This window comes from Kwoniella pini, chromosome 7 (assembly GCF_000512605.2).
Source record: "Kwoniella pini CBS 10737 chromosome 7, complete sequence".
Taxonomy (NCBI): domain Eukaryota; kingdom Fungi; phylum Basidiomycota; class Tremellomycetes; order Tremellales; family Cryptococcaceae; genus Kwoniella; species Kwoniella pini.
The window spans coordinates 846,147-864,024 of NC_091722.1; the positions used below are offsets into that span (position 1 = coordinate 846,147).

Sequence of the window (17,878 nt, forward strand, 5' to 3'; positions counted from 1 at the left end):
AGTTGGGTACTTCCCTTCTTCCAATACAATGCATTCCTGATCGAGTTGTATTGCAATGAACTCCTTGGTACCCCACTTTGGCCCCTGAAGACCATTCTAAGGCTATCGGCGTGACATAATGGAGGGAAGCCATCAAAGGACCTATATCTCAAGGCTGGCCTGACTTGCACCGCACAAGAGTATAGGATAAGCATGGATGATATGAACTCTGCCGGACTGATATGGTCTTCCGATCTCTAGCTGCTGATACGCTATATGAAGTGACCGACAAGGATACCAGGACTTATATAATTAGTAAGAATTTTCAGCATGACGGTCTACTGAACAAACCATTTACTCCGCCCACACTGTTGTACACCACTGGCAATGGAAGACACGCTATGCATATCCCCTTGAATATACTGGAGTCACTGGGAATTCTGAGGGCATGCTCAACTTCCAAGTACTGTCTTGAACGCTTTCAGCAGAGTCACCGTGTGCCACAGATCGGGATGGTACGTAATCAAGATTGAATATACTGTAATAATGATCGGCAAACAAGCTAACCTGAGTAGAGTTGATTCATGTCTCACCGTAAACGCCATATCAAACAGCCCAATACATATATATATGTATTCATGTTTCAATCTACATACATTCACTCAATCCTTCGCAACAAGCTATAGCATTCTTGACAGTAAAACAGAGTCACCAACCTCATCAATCTCATAATCAATCCGTTTAGGCTGCGTCACTGACTGGGAGTGGGCACACAAACATCTTCCTTTCAACTCCAGGCTGAATCAGCCTCTTGGCCATTTGTACCTTCATGTATGGGCATCTCGACGAGTTCACAATCTAACATGTGAGTTGAAGCATTTGCATCTTGAAGCTCTTGGCACGCTGAACATCCGCTTCTGTGCTGACTCATCGCAGCATCAGTGTACTTATATAATTCCACGAAGCAGCTCCACTATGAGAGAATCAAATTACACATATCCCCCTCAGAACAGGGCAGTCACCAACATAACGCATTTGATATATGATCGAAGAGGTAAGCGAAATCATCAGTCCTCCATCCGTCTGATTGGGAGCTGATTCTGCTTCAACGTAGCACTTGACACGAATAGTCCTCTCCCTTTACTCAACAGTCTTACCTCCTTGACCTACCTCACTTCTACTTCCCCGCGTATACGAGAGATTCTTACGGTTGATGGTGGCTTGGAAAGACTCCTTGACATCCTTCGAGACTCATGTCTACCCAAAGATACTTCTCAGCAGCCTGATCTATGGGGTTTGAATGGTCCATCAACCGCTCGTGTGATTACCGTTGACAGGGCAAATTCCCTTCGACACAGTTTAGCATTTCAGTGCGTTGTCAACATTGGAGTTAGAGGAAGTGAGGATATTAGGACTAGAGTAGTACAGTCAGGAGCGCTGGATCTAGTTGCGCAGATATTAGAAAGCTGGTTGAAAGATCATGGCATCGCGATATTTTCTGGATCATTAGGGAGTCAAGCTGCTGTGGATGCAGTTGCCGCTGGATTACCTGTTCCTGGAGTTGAAGCACTGAAAAAGAGGGAAAGAGTAGAGAAAGAAAGAGGAAGGGAAGCGTTGCTACGTCATATTGATCGACAACAGCAGCTATCAGATCCCACCGGGAACCATCCTGCGACCGGTATAGCAGGAAGTATAGCATATCAAGCTGCTGCTGCCTTAGGTTTCAACTTGAACATAACTGGATGGAATGAAGGTAATCAAGATTATACACCACAGGGATCTGTACAAGGTGATACAGATGTGGATATGGCGGATGCGGAAGGTGGAGAAACGGATGACGCTTCGGTAGATGCGGATGACGCTAGTATCGACGTAGATGATGGTTTCTCTGCTCCCCCGTCAACTACACCTCGAGCATCGACAAGTATATTACCGATGACAATACCGCCTCGTCCTTCTATACCTGCTGAAGAGCAAAGTCAGACTTCAAGCGCCGATGCATCGCTATCCGGCGAGGAGACTAACGCTATACCGCGCAATACATCTGAAAGTAACATCGCCGCCGCCGCTGCTGTCCACGGTCTACGCCCTCCTGCTCTTAATCTCTCCTCCCGTGTTCCCCAGTTAGCTCAGGATCCTACAAGCACTCAGTCAAGTCCCATGGGCACACCCACACGTCATGCTCACGAAGCGGTAGAAGATTCGCGAAGAAGTGGGAGAAGGGGCACGATTATTGCTCGTCCAGGTAATCTAGCGCCGAGAAATGATAGGGAAAGGGAAAGGGAAAGGCTGAGGGATCATACTGCAGGAAGTGGGACTTCGGATGGTGGAGAAGATATAGACTTACCAACGGCAACTATTGCTGCCGGTATAGCAGCCGTGAACGCTCAGGCGATGGAAAACAATGGCACAATCGAGACCGATGAACCGGCTGAACCGCCAGCGGTAGAAATAGTGGAGACGAATCATGGGCAAGAGATGGATGAAATTGACCAGGAAGCGATAGCCGCAGAACAAGCAAGATTAGATATGGAAGCTGGTGCGCCTCCAGGTCAACCTGGAGCGGCTCAAACACCTCGAGTGACTCCTGGAGAAGCACCAACACCTCGTCAAGTTCCTGGTGATCCTCCTCCTGCCAACACTCCAGATCAAGCCGCGATTATCATTGCAAATAGTGCTCCAAGAGGCTTCCACGATTTAGGAAGTTACGTCGGTATAAGCTCATTGCTTAACCCAGATGGAAACCGATACTCGGACGACAGTATTCTTCTTGCCCTTCAACTTCTCGCTTATCTATCGAAATATCCGCATGTCAGGACAGCTTTCCACCATCCCCGACGCCCCATGCACGCGACTTTCGAGTTGGGTCTGAATTCTGTCACCAATCCTCTACCCGAACGACCCGCTTATTCTGAAACACCCGACATCTTTTCGCTTGTCGAACGATTCACCTTTCGACCATCGCCATCAGATCCTTTATTCTGTAAAATACCTCCGGAAATTCAGTACTGGGCTGGAGTGATAATGCGTAATGCTTGCCGAAAGGATGAAGCTAGAGGTGGGATCAGACAATGTGCCAACATGTCTTGCGGAAGATGGGAGAAGTTCTCAAGGGAGTTTGCAAAATGCAGGAGGTGTAGGAAGGCGAAATACTGTAGTAAAGAGTGTCAGAGTAGAGCATGGCAAGAGGGACATAGATTCTGGTAGGTGTCTTTCGACAGGTCCGGTCTCTTGTCTGTACTGATGTTGTTCTTCTTACAGGTGCAGCTCTAGAACAGACCCAGAGCCTGGCTCGACCACTGTAGTGGGCAATACTGGTATACCTGCCAACACGGGTGCCCCTGAAGACGGGCAGGACGAAGATGAAGAGTATTCTCTCGGCATGCAGATGGCGTTATCGCCGGAAGTCGTCAACCGAGCTATTGCAGCCGCAAGAGCAGCTGGAATACTGCGTGGCCAGGGGCAAGCAGGTGACATGATGGATGCCAATCGAAGAGGTACGCATAGTGGTGAAGTCGAACAAGGGTTCCTACCGAGGATTCCCCAACAACTTGACGGTCGCCCTCCGCCACCTCATACTGCAACTCAAGCTCACGCCAATCTCATCGGAGGTCAAGCTGCTCAAGATCTGCTGAACGAGTCTATGGGAAGACTACAACGTGCCGATCATCCTGGTAGAGATTTGCCAGGAACAGCAACCGGAGCAGGCGGCAGAGGTGGAGATGCTTGGCGAAGGTTTCACAATGTCGGAACACTTTTGGGTTTAAGGAACGATAATAATAACAATAACAATAACGGTGGAACAACTCAGCATCCAACAAATCCTGGACCTACGATGGATATACCTTGGGAAACGGAAACTCGAGCGGGACCATCGAGGAGTAGAGAAAGAGATGAACACAGAAGGGGTAGCGGTGGAGTGACTGGTCTTGGCTTCAATATGGCTGATCAGACAAGGCGATGACGGCTGGTGTTTCGGCGCCCACTCTTCTGTCAAAGGGGATATCTGAACATGTGTTCACGTTTCCTGATATCGGTGGACAACAGTGGACATTACGAACGATTGTAGCGTTGCTTATACCTGTGTCACCTCTGTATATACTGTTCCGTTGTTGTTTCTCAAGCATGGTTGGTCTCTCATACATAATCTCCATCAGCATATAAAGCCGCGTCTTTGACGGTAACCATTGTGACGATATGTATTATTTATTGTAGGAGTATTCGAGTTATTCCGTAACTTTGTTATCTTGGTGCCTGGTTTTGGGATGACGGATCAATCGAGGATTAACCAGAATCTTCCGGATAATGATTGCCACCCACTCTTCTTGATTTATATTTAAGTACAATATGTAAAGAGCATTCATGTAAACTTGAGCGGTGAATTACAAATATACCCAGCATACTTTACTTTACAATTACCCATTGTTCCCTTTCTAAGAAGACCATCATCAAGTATGCTCGCACGAAAACACCTGATACGAACCGCTCGACTCACAACACGATCTCCCTTCGTTCCTCAATCTTCATCTCGACCGTCCATCAGAACTCTGACGCCTATCTTAATACGTACATATGCCCAAGGACCTCCTAGACCTCCACCAGGCGGACCACCGCCGCCAGGTGGATTCGGTGGCATGCGCTTTCCAGGTGGGATGGGTGGACCTTCTCAACCTGAAAAAGGCGCTACACTGGAACAATTCTCTGTGGACCTAACTCAATTAGCTAGAGATGGGAAATTAGACCCCACGATTGGGAGGGATGAGGAAATTAGAAGGACAATTCAAATTTTGAGTAGAAGAACGAAGAGTAATCCCGTCTTACTGGGTTTACCTGGTGTAGGGAAAACAGCTATTTTAGAAGGTCTGGCAACTAGAATAGTCAATAAAGAAGTGCCTGAAGTGAGTGGGATTTCATTTCCCGTTATAAATTTCTCTTGTGGTCCTCGCTAATATAGCACTTATCACTCTATCTAGTCACTGCACGGAAAGCGTCTTCTATCGCTCGATTTGTCAATGCTCTTGGCTGGAACCGGCGTGCGAGGTGAATTCGAATCACGGTTCAAAGCTTTGTTGAAGGACATCGCAGAGGAAGAAGGCAATGTCATTTGCTTCATTGATGAACTTCACACATTGCTCAATTTGGGTAAAGCAGAAGGATCGATGGATGCTGGAAATATGATCAAACCAGCTTTAGCACGGGGATTACAATTGGTTGGAGCTACGACTTTAGATGAATATAAAAAGACGATTGAAAAGGATGCTGCTTTGCAAAGACGGTTTCAACCTATAATGGTCAACGAACCATCTGTAGAATCTACTATTTCAATATTACGAGGGCTCAAGACTCGATTTGAAACTCATTTTGGTGTTTCAATAGCAGATTCTGCTCTTGTCACAGCAGCTGTATATTCCGATCGATATATACCTGACAGATACCTTCCTGATAAAGCTATAGATTTAGTGGATGAAGCTTCCTCAGCATTGAAGTTGGCACAAGAATCTAGACCCACTCAACTCGAAAATCTCGATCGAGAAATAGTCACTTTGGAAATTGAGAGAGAATCACTCAAGAATGAGGAAGATCCATTTTCTGTTAGTCGACGAGAGAAAGTCGAAAGTCAATTAGAAGAGAAAAAAAAAGAACAGAGACATTTAGCAGAATTATGGCAGACTGAGAGGGAGAGAGTGGGAGAAATAAAGCAGATTAAAGAACAGATCGAACAAGCTAATATAGAATTAGAGAATGCTCAACGAAATGGAGAATTTGAGAAAGCTTCAAAATTGAGATTCTCAACTATACCTCAACTTCAAAATAGATTACCTAAAGCTCAAGCTGAATTGGACTCTGAAAATGCCCAAGAACCAAATATGTCTGTCAGAGATCGAGTCACGAGCGAAGATATAGCAGTGGTAGTAGCCAAATCTACCGGTATACCAGTTAACAACCTGCTCAAAGGTGAAAGAGAAAGATTAGTTCATATGGAAGATTCACTTAAGACCAGAGTCGTTGGACAAGATCAAGTTGTGCACTCTGTCAGTGATGCAATCAGGTTATCTAGAGCTGGACTGCAATCACCCTCAAGACCTTTAGCGTCGTTCTTATTCCTTGGTCCGACAGGTGTGGGCAAGAGTGAATTGACTAAAGCTTTGGCGTCTTTCTTATTTGCTGACGAAAAGAGAGGATTGTGAGTGAGCATTTGTTCTATACTGATGATAACTTGCTGACAATCTGATTCGCAGAATCCAACTCAACATGTCTGAATTCCACGATAAACACACTGTGTCCCGTTTAATCGGTGCCACAGCCGGATTTGTCGGTTACGAAGAAGGAGGACAGTTGACGGAGGCCGTACGAAGAAGACCTTATGCCGTTGTCGTTTTTGACGAGATCGAAAAAGCTCATCCCGATGTAGCGAACATCTTATTACAAATATTGGACGAAGGCTGTTTGACCGATGGTCAAGGTAGACAAGTGAATTTCAAAAACACTATCATATGTTTGACATCTAATCTCGGTTCAGAGTAAGTCAATACATTTACGCATTTCAAAGATTCCACTAACCTTTGCGCAGAGCATTATACGAACCCAACGCATGTCATCCTGATGGATCGATAACGGATGTCACGAGATCTGAGGTACTTAAATCTGTAGGACAATTCTTCCGACCTGAATTGATCAATCGATTAGATGAATTATTGGTATTTAATAAACTCCCACCTTCTGTTATATTGGATATCACACAATTACGTTTGAAGGAATTACAATCTCGCTTGGACTCTAGGAGGATAACGTTAGACGTGACTGAAGAAGCTAAAGTATGGTTAGCTAATAAAGGATATTCTGAACAATTCGGTGCGAGGGCCGTTCAAAGAGTCATCAGAGATAAAGTAGTCACTAAAGTTGCGGAGCGATTATTGAATGGGTCTATCAAAGATGGCGAGATCGTTAAAATAGATCTAAACAAGCAAGACAATGAAATCTTAATTTCAAGTAGGCCAGATCCTTCTCAACCTATCACTCAGGACGCCAATCTGAAATCGAAGGTGTTCGCGAGTGCGTCAAATGGGGATGGAAATGCGGCAAGACCGGAGCCTAGATTGTTGGAAGTGTTGGAAGATGGTATAGATGAAATTGACGAGGATGAAGATAAACCTAGACGAGTTGTTTATGGGTAAATCAAGTATTTTTAGCATATAAATCCATTTCCGTATTTTGTTCAGTAACGCGTTAGTATCGCACCGCTTCCATCTGGGACATTGTTTGTAGTCATATTTATATAATTCATGAAAAACTAAATGATTGTACCACTTCTCCTCACGAGAATAGCGCGATGCGCAGTGGTTTGGGGAAGCAAAAGAATCGTATGGACAATGCAATATTGAACGGGGTGATGCGCGTAATGAGCGTATTGGGGTGAGAGATGCAGAAGTAAATCACAATGCGAAATGAGAAAGATGCGGTTATTGCAGGTACTTGAAAGAGTCAATGGGAGACGGTAATGTCAAATGAAAATATGGTAGACGGTAATGTAAATTAGAATGAAAGAATGCTAGGAACCTTGAGGGAATAAATCGTAAGTTGATCATAATTTAAATCGTTAAGAAATGTCGTTTGTGGATGACTTGATAAAGAGGTGGAGGAGAAGGAGTGATATTGACAGACTTTCGGCAGTCAAATCCCTCATCCATGTCATCCATCATCTTTATCCCTATCTCGGTCCTTATCAGGTTTCTGTTTTTTCACTCTCCTTCCGCATCTACAGTCGCGAAAAGCTTTCTCAGCTCCGACCCGTTTCAACAAGAACTCTCGGCGAGTTTTACTCACGTGCAACGTCCGTGTCCATCATCTCCATGACAATCACCATCATCTCCGGCAAATGCATCATCATCTTCTTCGTCATCGTATTCATCTTCGCCTTCTTGTGATTCATATTCACTTTCCGAATCATGTCTGAGGGATCCCTTTTTACCCTCAGCTACATTCTTAGCTTTTGATTTGATCAATTCTTTCCTCTTGATTTCCTTTCTTCTGCGTCTGATCGCTTTCTTCCGCTGAGCTTCAGTGGAATAATACAGATCGTATTCACAAAAACAACATATGAAATCATCTTCGTTAGGTCTGATATCCATATTCATCATTACTTCTTCGCCATTGCTATTCGTCACTCTTCTCTTCGGTCGAGTAGCCAAAAACATGATAGGAGGTGGGTTAAATAATGACATGTGCGAGGCATAGGGTTCGTAGGGATCCCCGTGAGGTGAGACGGTTCGGGAAGGACGGTCTGATATGGCGGGTTGACAATAATCAGCTTGTGTCCATAGCGAAGCTTCACCCCATTCAAGCTCCAGCTCGAGTCTTTTTCAGTCGCCAGTACCTCTGATCTGCCTCGATGACTATCGTGTCGCTAACTTACAATTGTCCACATGGTGGGGGTTGCTCTGATTAGCCAAAACACTTCTCTTCTTCTTTTTCGGCTTTTTCTTATTCGTATTTCCTCCTATACCTCCATTGGCTGTCGTCTTGGTCTCGTTAGAATCTTGTGACTGACTTTGTGACATCGGTTGACTCATTTCCTTCGGATCTGCCGTTGAAGTGGAAGTAGGAATGTTGGTGTCCTTGTTCGCTAACTTGCGTCTCGTTTTCGAAGGTAATCTATCCTCTTCGTTAGCAATATCCGCTGATGTGCTAGTTGTCGTGGTAGTCGTGGTCACTAAAGAAGTGGTCTTGTTGGCTGTTATGATTAGAGACCGGAGTTCGTTGGCTAATTTGAGTAAAGCGGATTGCTCTTTGGCTTTTGATCGTAGCGATGTTGAGGCTAGTACAGTCACCCAGGTCAGTGACGGCCTTGAGAGTACTTGGTAAGTCTATACGTGGGATCACAAGCTTATCGAGGAGGCGCTGCCGAATCAGAAGACTCACCTTTGGTTTCCAATTCAAACTCAAAACTACCCTCAGGGAACCAACCTTTTCTCTCTACTTTTTTCTTCTTCTCCAAAGATCTCTTGTAGATCGGTATTCTCCATGTCGTGGGTAGTAGAGGTTGATTGGACTTCCAACCTTGTCTATCTGGCGTCCATGAGCTGATATTTATGTCTTCAAGAGCAGGCAATAGTTTCTCAAATTCGCTGACGTCTGGAAAATTGGTCTTTCTTGTTGATTTATTGATCTTGCCATTTGATTCACCAATTATGGCAGATTTTGTGTTATTGATGACAGGGATCTTTGTGTCATTGATTGGTTTGGTTTGATTTTGATTCGGTTGATTGGTTATTCCAGTTTGTGATAAAGCAGTTTGAGCATCAAGATATAATGTGATGAAATTTGCTTTTCTCTTAACAAATAATTCCTTTTTCCATTGTATTAACCTTCTAGCTGGACTCAATCTTAGTTTCTTCCTGACTAATGGACCACCGCCATTTACTAGTGTTCCGTCATTAGGTGAAATATCGTCGGATGATGAACTTGGATGATCGTTGTCAACTGAGTGTAAGTCATCAGGCGTAGCTGGTCTTTTCATATTTCCGTGAGTGAACGTTGATTCTTGGTCATTCAGAGGGTGAGAAGTAGACTGTAGATTGTTTATTGGTATCTTCCTTTTCTTACCTACTCCGCCACTCCAGCCGTCTTGATCATCTCCACCATAAGAATTCTCTATGGCAAAATTCTGACAAAGGTCGTTATCGTATAACGGATCTGCATTATGAGTGGATCCTGGATTCACCGCAAAGAAAGGCGGTGGTGGTTGTTCTCCACTCATCAGGTCAAGATAGAGAATATCAAAAACTATGGATGAGTCGATATGGTATTCTATGCGATGTTCAACGAATGAAAAAAGATTACAATGACAATGAGATATTGATGAACGAGGACTAAGCGGCAAAGGCTTGAGTAAGTATCCTCGAGTATCCGGAATTTTTCCCTACAACCAGGTGGCACATGGCAATTCACCAAATATCATCCTATCCATCTTACCAAATGTACTTATACTACATATCATACACCGCATGCGTCGTAGTATAGTTAGGTGGCTCATCAGCTAGTATCGATCCATGATGTTCCCCACATGTCATAGCACCGCTGTGGGTGCAACAAAATGATGCATCGCGAGCAGATGCAATATGTTAAAGATATGAATCGCCATGTCCATATGGTACCGGATAAGCCTTTCGATACCATTGCAGGGATCATGCAGGGACCCACCTGATCAAGTTTATTTGCTGATCCCACACATATCTGACATCGTCGTTCATGTTGCCCTCATTCGCCTTTACAGAAAGTGTTCAGTGATCGTCTGCAGCGGTGATTATCGCAAGAATCAGTTGACTATGGGAATTATCTCAATGATATAATCTTGCAGTGTTTTTCCTGCCATATCATCTTCGTAGAAAGCATTGATTCCCCAATAGTAGATTGACAAAGGCAACGTGAGAATAAATTGCATGGTATAGTCATGGACATTCGGAGCGGTCATCAACGGGACTTTTAGTAATACCAAGCAACATCTACCATTCTTTTCCAAGTTTGAAGCCTAGCAGAAGGTATCAGCGGTATGACGTTTTGAGCGTGAATAATTGTACTCACCCCATTCAAAGTCGAGCCAGATGTGCTTATCGTCGTCCATGACTCGAGATCTGACACTATATGTACCGGATCGAGCGAGCATACCGGAAGGCGACTCCTCAGAGGCAAACTGTGAAAAGGAGTCAGCAAAGCTTAACGAGAATTATATACGATATTCACGTACCACTTTGGTATAATGAGCTTCTTGAGGTCCATAAGAGCCGAGCATCGCTTCTGTCTTATCTACGGCGATACCGGTGCGCTTGACCACTTGCAAGAACCTCAGTCCAGACACAATTTCGTTCTCAACTCTTGCGGTGCAGCCTCAGAAATCAGCTGTGTAACAATGCGATTGAACATTACTCACGTGAAGGTGATACCGACTGAGTACTCAACACCCTCCTTGATAGTAACTGATTATTAGCTCATAGCCAGCTTTTTGTGATACTTACGAGGCTCTTTCTTGAGTTTTGCAAGTTCAGTAGGAGACTGAGTGAGATCTATGGTGATGTCTTTGGACAAGGTCGGCGAGCTTAGGAAAAGGGTCTTTAGGATAACCTGAGCAAGTAATCTCGATGAGTGACTTCTGGTAAACGACTTGATATTAATCCTCACCTTTTTGCTTCCACCGGCTCCTGCTTTCCCTCCTAGACCCAGGGACGCTTTCCATCTTTGAAGAGATTCGTCTTCCTACAACTCAGAGATTTAGCTGGCAAATACGCTGAGCGCGGAGAATCTCACTTGATCAAGAGCTGCAAGCTCAGCTACTGTCTTGCTTTGGCCGACCTAGAGCGGGACTGATTAGTATTTACGAGCGAAAAGGCCGCTTGGAACAAACCTTGTAACCTTGAGTTTCGGTTGGAGCGAGGTCGTCTTCAGTGTTCTAAGTGGGGTGGATAAGCGCCAGAAGAGTTGAAGAACATTGAGAGATAGCTTACATCCTTGGGGTGGGCAGACATGGTGTGGCGGTTTATCAACCAACTACAGGCAATCAATAGGAGTAAATATATCTATATATATATAGATGTGTTGTTATCAATGTATGAAATCAAGTAGTATTGTAAATGGTTTGAATGGTGATCAAAGAGTGGATGCACCGGTTATGCAGGGTCCGTGCAATCAAAATCAAGTCAAACGCGTGTCAAGCCAAGATATCATGCATAATCTCACGTGGTCATATAAGTGAAAAATAAGGAGAATTCACTGCCACAATCCCTGAAACGCCGCCAGACGATTGGATTATAAAGTGACACGAGTGTAATACCGTAATTAGGCCGAGGTGTAATGAGTGATTACTAAATCGTAATGAGGGATTAGGAATCAATGATTAGGGAATAGGAATAGGAATCGCGTGTTTGAGTGAGTGAGTGTATGATGAGAGGATAACAAAGTGAAAGGCAAGTTAACAAGCCTCACTTGTCACTGTTAATCTCTCTGGCGACGTTATCATCATTCACTTGTCGGTCGTTGTTCTATATTTCCACAAGGGTATTCAGATCATACTATCTGCTCCAGCAACTATCATCTATCTATCTCACGCCCAGCCTATCTCATAAATCACAGTAACTGAATATCATGTCCGGAGAGATCAGGCGGAAATTGGTTATCGTCGGTGAGTTACCTCATTTCTCAAAGGGTATTTCGCATACCATTCCATACACGCAATACTGATAGCAAACCCATGCAGGTGATGGTGCTTGTGGTAAAACATGTCTGTACGTGTCATCAACTTTCAAAGTAATGATACATTCTAACCTTTTCACAGCCTCATCGTCTTCAGCAAAGGCATGTTCCCAGAGGTCCGTCCGTTTTTACTGCAGGGGTCGATAAAAGACTGACACCCCTCTGTTAGGTTTACGTCCCAACCGTATTTGAGAACTATGTTGCCGATGTCGAAGTAGACGGTAAGAAGGTAGAACTAGCTCTTTGGGATACTGCTGGTCAAGTAAGTCACAGTCAGGATTGAGTGGCAACTAGTAAAGTACACTAACAACGCATTGATCCCCGTACTCAACAGGAAGATTACGAGTAAGTTATATTTGACGAGAAGCTACATGTAATGTTTGCTGATGAACAATTCCGCAGCCGACTCCGACCTCTCTCTTACCCCGACTCCCACGTTATCCTTATCTGTTTCGCCATCGATTCACCTGATTCCCTCGATAACGTGCAAGAGAAGGTGCGTAGAATTCGCAAAAAGAAGATAATTTCGCTGACCTCTTTCCAATCATGTAGTGGATCTCTGAAGTGCTTCACTTCTGTCAAGGTCTTCCAATCATACTCGTCGCTTGTAAAAAAGATCTCCGAGATGACCAGAAGACCATCCACGACCTATCAAGAATGAATCAAAGACCTGTTTCCCGAGCTGAAGGCATGTCTGTTGCTCAAAAGATTGGTGCACAAGGATACGTTGAATGTAGTGCTAAGACAGGTGAAGGTGTCAGAGAGGTGTTCCAAACCGCTACCAAACATGCTTTACAGGTGAGTCGCTTGCTGGTTTATCGGGCATGAATGAATCTGACGCTAAAACTGGTCGACAGAGCAAGAAATCAGGACGATCCAAGAAAGGAAAAGGATGTGTCGTACTTTAAGATCGAGTTGTAATTGTTCTATCCTCTCTTCAACATACATATTTCTACATATCCAAGCTATCAAGCCGCTGCTTTGGCAGGATCGTATACCTACTTCTTCATAACGACGAGTCGTGTCCTTTCGCTCGTTCATTTGCTCCTTTGAACGCAAATTTATATATTCGTTCTGTTCTGTTTTGTGATATGATGAGGCTCGAGATGATAATTGATGCGTTTCATGACCAATGTTGGATGATCTCTCAGGGTTCACTTGAAACACTTGCAGCAGATTGCATATTCAGTGTACATGAGTGATGAGCTAGTAAGACCAAAAGACGAAGCTGAAGGCTAGTAGTGTGAGAATCGCGAGACTGATGGAAGGAATTGCAGCATGAAAGGAAGTTCGGAACGACATAAGCGTGTCTTTTTTCAGGTTTAAGATGTACAAAATGACGTTTTGAAGATTATCATTCCGTTTTCATCATCAATATCATCCTAATTATTCTCATTATCTCGCTTCTATCCCTCACATGACTTTGGCTCAACGCGTAATAGTATCTGTACTCACATTCTGACCTCTCACTAGTTTCCTAATTGCATCACGATCCTATAACGTTCAGCTCAGTACATAATCGCATACCAGAAATATCATTCATAACCTAATTTTCCATTACACGCACAGGTCCGCTTTGTACCCGCAAAGTAACGTTTAATCACATCAATCGCCTTTATCTTCTTATCATAACTCCTATAACCTTTTGTATCTTGATAGAATAGTTGCGACTTTCTCTTTCACTGTATCTTGTAGACTATCACGATTATGGCTTCAGCACCAGTCGCGCCTATTCGACAACCGAGAGGACCTTCAGCCAATTCTTTTGGAGCTCCTGTTCCTACACAGGCTCATAATGGTCCACCCCCACCAGACAGCGAGTCTCTCTTGCGAAGAGCCAACACCGTCTCCACTACTAGACATCAGCCTTCTTCATCTATTTCCACCAACCCAGCAGCATCGTCCGCTTTCCATGGTTCAAGGGCAAAATCAGGAATGAATAGGTTCAGAAGTGGAAGTTTGTCATCTGGTACTCCTGAAGGTGGTCTAGTCAGAAAAGGAAGTGGAAGAGAAGTAAGAACTCAGGATGTTGTGCCCGAGGGCGAGGCTGAAGAAGGATCGAGTGGAATGGAAACGTCTAATTGGGCAAAAGGGTTGAGTAGGCAAAGCTCGCTCCCTTCGAGAAGAGGTGAGTTTGGATATCTGAACGCACTCGCTGACATGTCGCAGCTGCCAATCCAACTCTGACGAAACAATATGAGAACCCTCCTGAAGTACCTAAAATCAGCATGGGACCACCACCCCGTCCACCACGAAGGATTTCTGTTGCCGCTGAAGATCATCCATCTTCTCCACCTTCAGGACAATCTCCTTCAGCTCATGCCCCATCCCACTCGTTGTCGTCTCTCGCCATGTTCAATCGGGTTTCCTTACCTGTGCAACAAGATGAAATCAAAGCTACAGTCGGAGCGAATGTATCTCGTACACAAAGTCTGCGAGCTCAAGCTAAGCACCCCGAAAATGGTAATCTTGGTAGAAGTGCCAGTTTGAAGGGAACGAGCGAGGTGAGGATTCGAAAAATCCATACGAAGTAGTGTCAATTGCTAACGCTGGCGCAACAGCACCTTCACCGACCTGTGATGCAAGCACTCTCACCGCCGTCACAAATCAACCGTAATCCCTTTACCCCACCCACCCCACCACCTGTGTCTTCCACAGCTGCTTTCCCGCCTTTCCAGCTGCCTGTGCCAGAAATGCACACCGTGCAGGCTGACTACAACCCTGGAGCAGATCTGAAGCGACATCAAAGCTTGACCCAGGGTTACGGCTCTTCCAACAGGGTTCGTGACAGATTGGAGCGAAGTCCAGCGGTATTGACCCTGGAACAAAGAGAGGAAATCAAGAAGAGAATGGCATTGACGCCGTCTACCGAACTCGAGCATCCACCCATCAGTCCCATTGTGCCAAGTGTCTGGTCTCCCGGAATCCCTACCGGACAAGATGACGGATGGAACCGAGCAGCTTCCCAGCAACTGCAAGACGCCTTCGATGCGATGAACCTCGGTAGGAAGATGATGGGAGTTGAAGGAAACGGCTTCCAATCAAGTGATCGAAACTTGAACCTAGAAAATAATGTACTGCGACATCCTCAACCTGCTACAGCTGGTTCGCATATGGTTCACTCTGGAGAAGAACCGAGCTGGGTGACCAGTCTTGTCGGGGCGAACCACACACCTCTCGTCGCTCCCAGATCTGCAGGACCAGGTACTACCTCGTGGCAAGACCGGGACTACGGTTTCAGACAACAGAGCTTCACTCCTCAACCTCATCAGCAATTCACAAGAGGGGGATGGCCGGACCCAAACGCGTACATGCAGCAAAACATCGGTTTCTTGCAACAGCAGCATATGTTGGCCATGAAGGGACAGCAACCTCCGTATCTCGGCGCCCCGTTCAGTCCGGCATATCCATCTCCCCCAAACACCGCATTGCTCCAAACTCAACCCATGAGCGCTCAAGATAGAGATGTCATCGAATTAGCAAGACAGAAGGGCTTGAACCCAGCTACTTACGACTGTCGCCCTGTCGCTGCTAGATTCTTCGTAATTAAATCGTACACAGAGGACGATGTCCAGAAATCCCTCAAACACGAGATCTGGTCTTCTACTGTACTCGGTAACAAGCGGTTAGACAATGCCTTCCGCGAATCAAGCGATACTGGTCCAATCTATCTGCTCTTTTCTGTCAATGGCTCCAGACACTTCTGTGGGGTTGCCCAAATGCTGACTCCGTAAGTTGGTTTTCGTATGCCATGGAGTACCCAGCTAATCGTTCCATAGTGTTGATGAGTCCACCAACTCCAATGTATGGGCTCAAGACAAGTGGAAGGGTATCTTCAAAGTGAAGTGGATCTTTGTTCGGGATGTCCCTTCTCAGTAAGTCAATGATTTGACACCAGGCGGCTGTGCTAATTAATCTCACAGAGCACTTCGACACATCCGACTCACAAACACCCCCGAGAATAAGCCCATGACCAATTCTCGAGATACTCAGGAGCTTCCTTACGAGGCTGGATGTGAAGTGCTCCAGATTTTCTTGGAACATCAAAGCAAGTCGAAAACTAGTCTGTTACAGGATTTCGCCTATTATGAGGTATGTTCAGGTGCTAAGACCAAGGATTGAGCTTACTATCCTTGAAGCGACTCTCCGCAAATCGATCTCTTCAGGGTCAAGGTCCCAGTGGACCTAATCAGCAATCCTCGATGATGAATCAAGCAATGCCACCAATGACACCTATGCCTCAAATGCCAATGCATATGCCCCAGATGCCCATACAGATGGCCCCTCATTCAGCTGTTCCCCCCGTTCCACCTATCCCTTCTCGATTTAGATAGATGTGCGTTTCGAAAGGATCGATCAACTAACCTAAACAGACGATTTCTACTCTACCGATCACGTCGCTTGCTATCACTTTAATACATATCAATCATGACTAATTACGAAAATGCAAATTTCCGATCTTCATAACAAATGAGCTCAATGAAGAGTAAAACCTGTAAAATATGTAGCCTGATAACGACCGAGTCTTATTATAAATGCATTTGTGTATACTCTAAAGATTGCATTCTCCTCACGGGATAGTATTCAGCTGTCCTGGCTCTTCCCCATCTTTAACCCTCCAAGCTTTCCAACCGTGCACTGTACCCCTGACCTTTACATCCCCGGGATCTTCTTCAAACATCGCTCCAGCCCACTCTTCCACTACCTTCTGGTACACCCACCCGTCACCTGACTCTGCTAATCGAGGGAAGAAGGCATTATCCTCTTTAACTAGATGCGGTCGATGGGATGTGAAGAATACCAAAATGCAAGCATCAGGTTTGTGTGATAAGGTTGAGTTGACCGTCTTGATGAGGGCATCATGCTAAAAGGATATTAGCATATACCTAATGGCGATAAGCTTACCGAAAGAGATGTTAAACATACCTGAGAATGGTTGAAGACCAAATCACTCAGTATAAGCAGATCATATCCTTCATTTTCCGTCCTTGTCATAAGATGTTTTACATCATGTCCCCATAGGTGGCCGACCACATCAACATTCCCCCTTAGATCTCCAGCTACATTCACGTCTACGTTGAATCGCATATTTTCTACTAGATTTGTATCCGGATAATCCGTTATGACCACTTGCTTCGATCCTCCTAATGTGCATACTATAGATGGCAGACCTGCTCCTGCACCAAGCTCGAGAACTTTACGACCTTTGATTAGTGGAGGATTACGCAGTAGGTAAGTTGAGAAAACTCGAGCGGTGTTCCATCTGTAGAGTCCGGAACTTTAGCAAACGTGCTTGACCTGTGATGACAGGAATACATACAAATGGTGTCCCCATAATGGATGACTGCCCACTAAACGCAAGATAAGTTGTCGACTTCGAATAGTGCCTAATTCAAGATCTGCTGGTAGTTCGTAAGTTGAGAAAGAGTATGGGGCAGGTAATGGTGATTCAGGTTCGGGAAGTAAATCATCTAATCCGAAGAATCCTTCGTCACTTGCTTCTGAGATGGGTGAAGCTGAACGACGATTTGACGGACCACCATTTTCTTCGATGTCTGAGTGATCGCTGAGCATTTTGTTGACTGTTCTGGATGAGATAGCTTGAGATTTATCAAGAAATAACTTGAATATTACAACTTTTTTGTTGATCCGGACA

General features: G+C 44.9%; 7 protein-coding genes across 7 annotated transcripts; 4 read left to right on the plus strand and 3 right to left on the minus strand.

Moving 5' to 3' along the window:
- Positions 1–954: 954 nt before the first annotated feature.
- On the plus strand, positions 955–3,943 carry I206_105457 (uncharacterized protein; the record flags this gene model as incomplete). The annotated part of the gene is made up of 3 exons (XM_019155383.1): positions 955–1,033; positions 1,094–3,182; positions 3,241–3,943. 3 exons carry the CDS (start codon positions 955–957, stop codon positions 3,941–3,943), a joined length of 2,871 nt encoding a protein of 956 aa, XP_019011537.1.
- A 490-nt stretch (positions 3,944–4,433) lies between these two features.
- I206_105458 (uncharacterized protein) lies at positions 4,434–7,154 on the plus strand (the record flags this gene model as incomplete). The annotated part of the gene is made up of 4 exons (XM_019155382.1): positions 4,434–4,877; positions 4,953–6,163; positions 6,219–6,500; positions 6,551–7,154. The coding sequence occupies 4 exons, from the start codon at positions 4,434–4,436 to the stop codon at positions 7,152–7,154; spliced, it is 2,541 nt and encodes an 846-aa protein (XP_019011536.1).
- A 514-nt stretch (positions 7,155–7,668) lies between these two features.
- I206_105459 (uncharacterized protein) lies at positions 7,669–9,736 on the minus strand (the record flags this gene model as incomplete). The annotated part of the gene is made up of 6 exons (XM_070203121.1): positions 7,669–7,735; positions 7,804–7,894; positions 7,949–8,260; positions 8,393–8,476; positions 8,528–8,794; positions 8,899–9,736. The coding sequence occupies 6 exons, from the start codon at positions 9,734–9,736 to the stop codon at positions 7,669–7,671; spliced, it is 1,659 nt and encodes a 552-aa protein (XP_070059222.1).
- Positions 9,737–10,481: 745 nt separating this feature from the next.
- Positions 10,482–11,498, minus strand: I206_105460 (uncharacterized protein; the record flags this gene model as incomplete). The annotated part of the gene is made up of 9 exons (XM_070203122.1): positions 10,482–10,507; positions 10,561–10,669; positions 10,724–10,850; positions 10,907–10,922; positions 10,992–11,097; positions 11,155–11,229; positions 11,281–11,325; positions 11,378–11,422; positions 11,478–11,498. The coding sequence occupies 9 exons, from the start codon at positions 11,496–11,498 to the stop codon at positions 10,482–10,484; spliced, it is 570 nt and encodes a 189-aa protein (XP_070059223.1).
- A 616-nt stretch (positions 11,499–12,114) lies between these two features.
- On the plus strand, positions 12,115–13,130 carry I206_105461 (GTP-binding protein rhoA; the record flags this gene model as incomplete). The annotated part of the gene is made up of 8 exons (XM_019155379.1): positions 12,115–12,151; positions 12,227–12,254; positions 12,305–12,338; positions 12,392–12,484; positions 12,557–12,567; positions 12,625–12,718; positions 12,775–13,020; positions 13,080–13,130. The coding sequence occupies 8 exons, from the start codon at positions 12,115–12,117 to the stop codon at positions 13,128–13,130; spliced, it is 594 nt and encodes a 197-aa protein (XP_019011533.1).
- Positions 13,131–13,929: 799 nt separating this feature from the next.
- Positions 13,930–16,556, plus strand: I206_105462 (uncharacterized protein; the record flags this gene model as incomplete). Its single annotated transcript, XM_019155378.2, has 6 exons — positions 13,930–14,350; positions 14,392–14,726; positions 14,784–15,952; positions 16,002–16,097; positions 16,146–16,314; positions 16,362–16,556. 6 exons carry the CDS (start codon positions 13,930–13,932, stop codon positions 16,554–16,556), a joined length of 2,385 nt encoding a protein of 794 aa, XP_019011532.2.
- A 236-nt stretch (positions 16,557–16,792) lies between these two features.
- I206_105463 (uncharacterized protein) lies at positions 16,793–17,796 on the minus strand (the record flags this gene model as incomplete). The annotated part of the gene is made up of 3 exons (XM_019155377.1): positions 16,793–17,086; positions 17,149–17,485; positions 17,543–17,796. 3 exons carry the CDS (start codon positions 17,794–17,796, stop codon positions 16,793–16,795), a joined length of 885 nt encoding a protein of 294 aa, XP_019011531.1.
- Positions 17,797–17,878: the final 82 nt, after the last annotated feature.